Source organism: Cyberlindnera jadinii, assembly GCF_001661405.1.
Source record: "Cyberlindnera jadinii NRRL Y-1542 unplaced genomic scaffold CYBJAscaffold_20, whole genome shotgun sequence".
NCBI classification, from domain to species: domain Eukaryota; kingdom Fungi; phylum Ascomycota; class Saccharomycetes; order Phaffomycetales; family Wickerhamomycetaceae; genus Williopsis; species Williopsis jadinii.
In genome coordinates, this window is record NW_017963671.1 from 99,132 (window position 1) to 107,099 (window position 7,968).

The following is a 7,968-nucleotide window of genomic DNA, read 5'->3' on the forward strand; positions in this document are numbered from 1 at the left end:
TGCAAACTCCCTGTGCTATCAAGAATTTCTGTAAGAACCATACTAACAATTTTTGTTAAGAGTCAATTGATTTTCTCTTACCTCAGTTAGAAAGTTACTAATGAAAATAGCAAACCTCCTTCAAATTTCTCCAAAGTATAGTAAGTAGTAGCCACTTCTCTGACTAAGAGATATACAAAGTATGAGAACGTAATCTTCAATACCACATGAGATATAACAATTCAGAGCTTGTTCGGCATAATCAAGAAAGACGCGTGGATTTGCTTATATCACAACAACCTAAAATTAAGAAACTCTAAGACTACCACACACTAGAACTGATTTCTATCATCCTATTTGCCGACTTTAAGTTTGATTGGAGTCGTGATTCTTTGAAATCAAATCAGGACGTGTTGCTTTATATATGTAATTCTGGTTTTTCGTTGCCCTAGCAATAGTAAAAATGTAAGGATGTTTCCAATTCAGGCATTGTTTACATTTTGAATTCTTATCAAAACAAAATGACACAAAATGACACAAAATGACACAAAATGACACAAAACCAATACAGCTTTATACACAATCTTAAAGATATCACCAAACAATGACCAGAAACAAAAGATTAAGCAAGCAAAGAACAATGGCCCGGTAACAACCAAAGAAACCCCAGAGAACTCTCATTGGGATTTTCCAACGACGTCCTCAACCTGAGGAAGAAACATCAGCGGCTAATCCAGAACCACAGCGGCAACTTCAAACGAATTGAGGTGCTACACAACAAGAAGACCCATTGCTTATTGAGACAGACTAACTGACAAGTTATGGGAACAAGACACAGAGCCAAGAAGTCTCCAAGTTTTGTCACAGAATACCCATGCAGAGATCACAGACTTACCGCAACAGCCGCCATTATCTGAACATGAAACTGAGTTTGATAGTGGAACTATGGCTGATAGACTAAGAGGTAGGCCAAGAAATGCAGCATATGTAGCAGAAAGAGCACTAGAAGAAATTAGATGTGATGGTACTTTTGGTGTGATCCAAACTTTGAACACATCATTGAGGATGACACCAACGGTTTTAAAGAGAATGGTGAGCCTGTTTAAGTACAACAACAGTGGAGATCACAAAACTGGGGTTATAATCTAGGTGGACCTGAATAGTGTTGTGATTGTTCTCATGCTCTCCTTATCGATACTGAATTACCACCTTTCTGTTGCGACAGGGGAAAAGTTTTACTCGGTGAGATATTCAAAGAACCTCCACAGTACATGAAGGATATGTTATTGGATCCAATCACATCCAAATAACCTTGAACAATCAATACAATTCTTTCGCTATCATCTTTGGGTTCTAACAGTACTGGTGATTCGAGATGTGGAACTTGTTCAATGGCCATCAACGGACGCTTATTCCATAGAGTTGATGGTATGATAGCTTAAGAAGATAGTCAAGAGAAATTGAAAGGAATTTATACACTAGATTCAGATTTGGCTACAAACCATCACGTTGAATTACTGAGAGGTGTTCTTCAAAATGATGAAGAGGATAATAAACTTGAGGTCTACATTAGGAAAATTGGTGAATTTCTATCTCAAAACCATCGTTATGCACAGATGTTATATACCGCTAGAGAAATTGTTCGACCGGAAATTACAGAGATGGGGATTCACAAGAGAGGAGATTGTTGTTGAATTTACCAATATTGAACCAACAGCACCAACAAATTCAGAAGATCATACTTCTTTATTTCCAGAGGTTAAAGAGTTTGCCTTGGTGCGCAGAAGTATAGCAGCAGAAGATACTCCAATTTCAATATGTACAAAGGAGAGCCCTACAGGTTGCTTCACCTTTATCAATACTATGTGCAAGAGTGTCTTTTTGATCTTTGAGATGTTCTCTTTTAATACAGAAGGGGCGAGACAAATCTTTTCCATACTAACAGTACTCAAATTAGTATCATTCTAACATACCCATACCATATACACTTTTGTGAATACTTAAACGAAATCTTACCCTACAGTTTTAGAAGACTCTCTAGCTGTTGATTTCGTCAGTTTCAAATGCCCATGCTATTAAACGAGGGACCAAGGAGTTAAAGTCAATACCCGAGGGGCCGTGCAGTGCAAGTCGATCGCAAAAGTCCAAATCGCCTTCACCGCGTCCAACCACTACAGGTCAACTTGTATAATAAACTACTTGAAGTACATCTAAGTGGACTTTCTTTGGTTTCATATATATATATCTTGCACAATGCTCTACCATGGTTATTCACACTATCAAAGATTTTTTTAGTTATAATGTTTGATAACAGGACCTCTCTACCTAGGAGTCCAATCACCAAACGCTCTATTTTATTGTCACATAAAATGAAGCTTGCGTAGGAGGAAACAGAATATCAATTTCCACTTTTTAAAAACAGAAAAAGATTAATTTCAAACAATTGGGAACTTTTTACTTAATTTAACTCGCTCCTGTACATAGTTTTCTGTAGTGGTATATCAAAAATATAAATGTTCAACTCCATATTTCTAGTCACATACGCCTGGGCCACTTTCCATATGTTCACACAATGTGATGTCTCTCAGAATGTGCATATATTTTTTATTCAAATTGAGATAACTAGTTTACTAAGAATTGGTATAATATATATGCTAAAAAAACGGCAAGGACAATTCCCGAAAAACAAAAAACAAAAAAAACAAAAATAAAAATAAAAAACTTTAAAACGGACAATAAAAACTACGAAAAAGAAGACAAGAAAATACCAAACATATGTATAATAAAGAATACAAACCACCAAATACCTTTAAGAGTTTTTGTAATGGATATTTCCGAACAGCTGCATTTTTGTCAAAAGATTTATACAAATATTATGATACAACGATCTTCTACCACAACAAGTTTTGAGAAATCCATTCCAGTCGCAATATTCGGAACATGTAAAATATAGGCTTAATTATTCTGAAGTATGATTTGATTCCTACCACTGGTTTGAGTTAAATCATTAATCACAAATATCTGTGAGTATCTGAATGTCACAATGTTTTAGATTCCGTGGTGATGCATTTAGAGTATCTTAAGTAAGATTTTAGACCAAAGTTCCACCCTTTGCTTAATGCTCTTGTCCTGATTTCTTCCGGTGTACTTGATTTATCAGTGTTTTTCTAATGTTTCTTCATTTGATTAAAAATACCCCTTTTAACGGATTAATATTTCATGTGGATTTATGCCGAAAAGAGATATGTTTAAGTGTATACTGAGTTTCTATTCAACATCAGGAAATCATGGTATGAGTTCATTTCAGGAGTAATAATATTATCAAGCTTTTTTCTAAGACTGCTATATCATGTAAAGAATTTCATCCAATTTAACAGAATGAATTGAAATTCACAATACAGCAAGTACTAAAATTTAGATTAAATTACGAGGGCATCGGGAATCGTTTTATATTTAATTTGTTTGTAATTTACAAATCGTGCTTACTCATTGGAGCAGTTACGTCTTTTTACTGATAATACAAGGGGCTGTTGACATTATGGATTTGACAGATCTTTTTGGAGCTACTTGTAGTCTATAAATATTTAAATTGTCACATATGTTCTATTTTGTCGCATTATATATCTTGAATTTTATAAATCGATTAGATAGTGTGATATGTCAAGATACGGTACTGAGTATGTCTTGACTGATACTTACGACATATTTTTGAAAATATATTCTTTGGACCTATATCTCGTAAATCAACAGACTTCTTTGGAACATTTTGTGAGGGCATATTTGCTTTGATTTCAGTGCAAATTTGTTATATTTGATTGTGTTGTTTGATCTCGATTCTTTCTGAAATGTCTCTGTTTCAAATGCAATGATATCATATGTATGTAATGCTTATGGAATACTCTTGATTGAATCTGAATCTTATGCACCAAAAAGAAAAGTAAATATAAAAATGTGTAAACAAACGAAAAAGAAAAAAAAAATGTAGAAGAATAAAAAGAGAAAAGCCAAAATATATGAACGGGCTGTATTTAAAAAAGCCAAGAGACATGGTGCTGGTTTGTTTTGTTTTGATTGAAATTTAGGGGAGCGTGCTCACTAAAGAATTCAAAAAGGTATGCTTTGACAATGGTAATTTTTTTGTCAAGAATTGCCAGTGCATGATGTAAATATTCTCGTAGAATTAGACAAGGCCTGATCCCTCTTTAATAAAATGATGAATTTTGGAACGAAAGAAATGAACGCCTTAAGATTTTTCTAAGACTGTAGGGTACGATTTCGTATAAATGTTAGAATGATACTAATCTGAGTACCGTTAGTATGAAAAAAGATTTGTCTTGCCCTCTATTTGATAAAAGAGGACATCTCAAAGATTAAAAATCACTCTTACACATATTGATAAAAGTGAAGCCGCCTGTAGATCTTTTCTTTTATGCGTACTCAAATTAAAGTCTGTTTTGTTGTTATTGCTTCTGCGCACCAAGGTAAACTGCTTAACCTCTGGAAATTTGATATTCTCTGCTTGTTGGTGCTGTTGGTTCAATATTCGCAAATTGAACGATAATTTCTCTTCTGGTTAACCCCATTTCTGTAATTTCCTCTAGAACAATTTCTCTAGCGGTATATAACAGCTGTGCATAACGATCGTTTTGAGAGAGAAACTCACCAATCTTCCTAATGTAGTCCTCATGTTTATTATATTCTTCATCGTTTTGAAGAACACCTCTAAGCAATTCACGATAACGATTTGTAGCCAAGCCTGAAGCTAGTGTGTAAATTTCTGCAAATTTCTCTTAACCATTTTCTTGAGCTATCATACCATCAACTCTATGGAATAAGCGTCCGTTGATGGTCATTGAATAAGTTCCACCTCTCGAATCACCAGTACTGATCGAGAATATTTGGACGTGTTTGGATCAAATAAGACATCTTTCAGGTACTGTAGAGGCTCTTTGAATATGTCGCCGAGTAGAATTTTGCCTCCTGTCGCAACAAAAAGATGGTAATTCTGTAACAATAAGGAAAGCGTGAGAATAATCGCAACACATTTCAAGGCAGCCTGGGTTATAAACCGAGTTCGGTGGTCTCTGTGGTCTCTGTGGTCTCTGTGGTCTCTGTGGTCTTTGTGGTCTCTGCTGTTGTTGTTGTTGTTGTTGTTGTTGTTGTTGTTGTTGTTGTTGTTGTTGTTGTTGTTGTTGTTGTTGTTGTTGTTGTTGTTGTTGTTGTTCTTATTCATAAACTGGATTATCATTCTCATTAAAACCGTTGGTGGTTATCCTTAATGATGTATTCAAAGTTGGGATCATAATCAAAAGCACCATCTCGTTTAATTTCTTCTAACGCTCTTTCTGCAACATCTGCCGTAGTTCTTCATCTACCTCTTATTCTATCAGCCATAGTTCCATTATCAGGTTCGGGTTCGGGTTCAGGTTCAGGTTCAGGTTCAGGTTCAGGTTCAGATATTGGTGGCTGTGGGACATCTCTGATCTCTGCATGGATATTCTGTGGCAGAACTTGAAGGTTTCTTGGTTCCGCATCTCCTTCTCATAACAAGTAAATTAGCCCTTCTCAATAACTAATGGGTTTTCTTGTTGTGTCGTATCTCCATTGGTTTGAAGTTACTGCTGTGGTTGTGAATTAGCCGCTGATGCTTCTTCCTCAAGTTGAGGACGTCGTTGGAAGGTTCCAATGAGAGTTCTTGGAGTTTCTTTGGTTGTACTCCAGTTACTTTTCTTCTCTTGTTTAATCTTTTGTTTATGGCCATTGTCTTGTGATACTTCTACTTTTGTGTATAAAACTTTTTTGGTTTTGTGTCATATTTGTGTTGATAAGAATTCAAAATGTAAACAATGCCTATAAAAATTGGAAACATCCTTACATTTTTGCGATTGCTAGGGCAACGACGAGCTAGACACATAAAAACAACATCATCCTAGGTTATTTCAGAAGAACCACCAATCCAGGCAAGCTGAAAGTTAGAACATATGATTTTAAAGATCACGTCTAGTGCCTGATGGGGTTACAGTTTCCAAAGTTTATTGTGTTGTTGAGGTATAAGCAAGTTTATGCGTTTTTTCTAGTTATACCATACAAGCTATGAAAGGCTATATCTCAAGAAGTATTAAAGATTACATACTCATACTTTGTTAGGTTTAGTGTCAACTACATTTTGGTAAACTCTGAGGAAATTTGAAGGTTGCCTTGCTATTTTTATTAGTATCATTCTGATATCTTATTAACCATATTTATCCGCCAGAAAACATGAATCAACCGCTTCGATGGAACCTATTTTCCTGATAGTCTCTCAGAAGTCGGTGATCCTCGTACTTATTTTACAGATATTTGTTTTCCTGTTCCTACTCTTGACTTAGTTCAAATAATCATCAATTTGATGATCAAGCGATTGAATGGTGAAATCTGCTCGTTGCAAGCTTGAGAGGCATTAAAAGATCCCATGGGGCAGGTCGAACTAACTGTTCCCTATGCAGCTCTTGAAAATGCTAAAAGGCTCTCCCATGTCAGGTTTCCTCCATAAACTTTTGAATTCAAACCAGAAAATACTAATGATGTTTGTCAGAAACATTGCAAGTGGATTTGATTTGGTAGATACGAGACGTATGATTCTTAACCGATTCAATCAAGCAACCATATGGTCTGCAAAATCGTATCTGGACAGCAATTTAGATCATTTGTTGTTATACCAAGAACTAATTTCCCCTCTGATCCTGATCATAGGTGTCCAGTCACCTTCAGAATGGTTCAATATCCTCTGATAGCCAGCTTTGCCATGAAGATCAATAAATCACAATGCCAAACTTTCCCAGGTAAACTTGAACTGTGATTCCACAAGCAACTCTTCGGTCACGGTCAATTGTGTACGATTCTATTAAGGGCTACAAATCTCGAAAAGAACATGATTCACACCACTAAAATAACAAAGTTGACAATAGGGAACGTGGGAAAGTTATCCAGCACATTGAGCTCCACCAATTGGTTAATGACTTAACCGATCCGATGTAACATCAAGCTTCTCTCCAAATGACCTGGAAATTATATATTAAAAGGGGAACAAAGACGACATAAATCCCAGCCAGGCTCTGTCATATGAACAGCTGCGTTTTATAGGGCCTTTCAATAAAACAGCGAGGTTTCTCTAAAATTACTTATAAACTTTCGCGTATTCAGCTGTTAGTCAATACCTCTATAAAACAAGATGTGTTCCGTAGTGTAACATAGAGTTGATCTTGTAGCTCAAAGAAGTGACTCAATACCCTAAGAAGCTGGCTGCTTATCTTGTAACTTTGTTAATTAGACATGGCCAGTAAGCTTTCTGGGCGGGAGTTTCATTGGTTGTATGACTCTCGTCCCCCAAACTGCTATTGTATATGTCCTCTGGTAGCTCCTGTTTCAAGTTCTTTGAAGCGTCCATGAGCATATGGACGGTTTTCTCTATCAAATACTATTAATAACAAGCTCCAAAAATATGTTTGACATGCAGTGTAAAACTTACGGTGTATTTCAGTTGTTATCAATTTGTGTTGTTGCCTCTTGCATTTTATATCATCAGAGAGTACAGCTATGTTACCGTAATCGACACTTTCATCGATAACTCTCTTTTTCCCCATTTATACCTGACAATAGTGAACCAAAATTGGTGTATTAATGCAGAGGGATAAAGAAACGCGCTTGATCCATGATAAATTTGTTCACTTCAGTTTTTCGCGTCAGCTTATGGTGTCCGGATGATGGAAATAGGAACCGGGGCTGAAAGCCACATCCTCCTCTTTTAACATACACACTCTTTAATAAACAAATCTGAAAGAAAGAAAAATCCAGGGTTCAAGGAAAAGCAACTTAGACAGGAGAATGTCTAATCCAGAACATAGCCCTTTGTTAAACCTTCAACCAACATCATCTGGACAGAAAGATATACAAGATCCATCAAGTGAACCGATCAAACCTCCTGTTGCCCCGCAATTACCACTTCCTTCT

General features: G+C 36.1%; 2 protein-coding genes across 2 annotated transcripts in view; one reads left to right on the plus strand and one right to left on the minus strand.

Annotated features, from left to right (window-relative positions):
- Window positions 1–4,816: 4,816 nt before the first annotated feature.
- CYBJADRAFT_169676 (uncharacterized protein) lies at window positions 4,817–5,227 on the minus strand (the record flags this gene model as incomplete). The annotated part of the gene is made up of 1 exon (XM_020215891.1): window positions 4,817–5,227. The coding sequence occupies one exon, from the start codon at window positions 5,225–5,227 to the stop codon at window positions 4,829–4,831; it is 399 nt and encodes a 132-aa protein (XP_020068171.1). The 3' UTR covers window positions 4,817–4,828.
- Window positions 5,228–7,842: 2,615 nt separating this feature from the next.
- Window positions 7,843–7,968, plus strand: part of CYBJADRAFT_169679 (uncharacterized protein) — a gene marked incomplete at both ends in the record, with an annotated part of 1,860 nt that continues 1,734 nt past the window's right edge. The window contains 2 exons of the mRNA XM_020215892.1: window positions 7,843–7,868; window positions 7,923–7,941. Coding sequence (XP_020068172.1) covers window positions 7,843–7,868; window positions 7,923–7,941 — 45 coding nt within the window. The remainder of the gene's footprint in view (window positions 7,869–7,922; window positions 7,942–7,968) is intronic.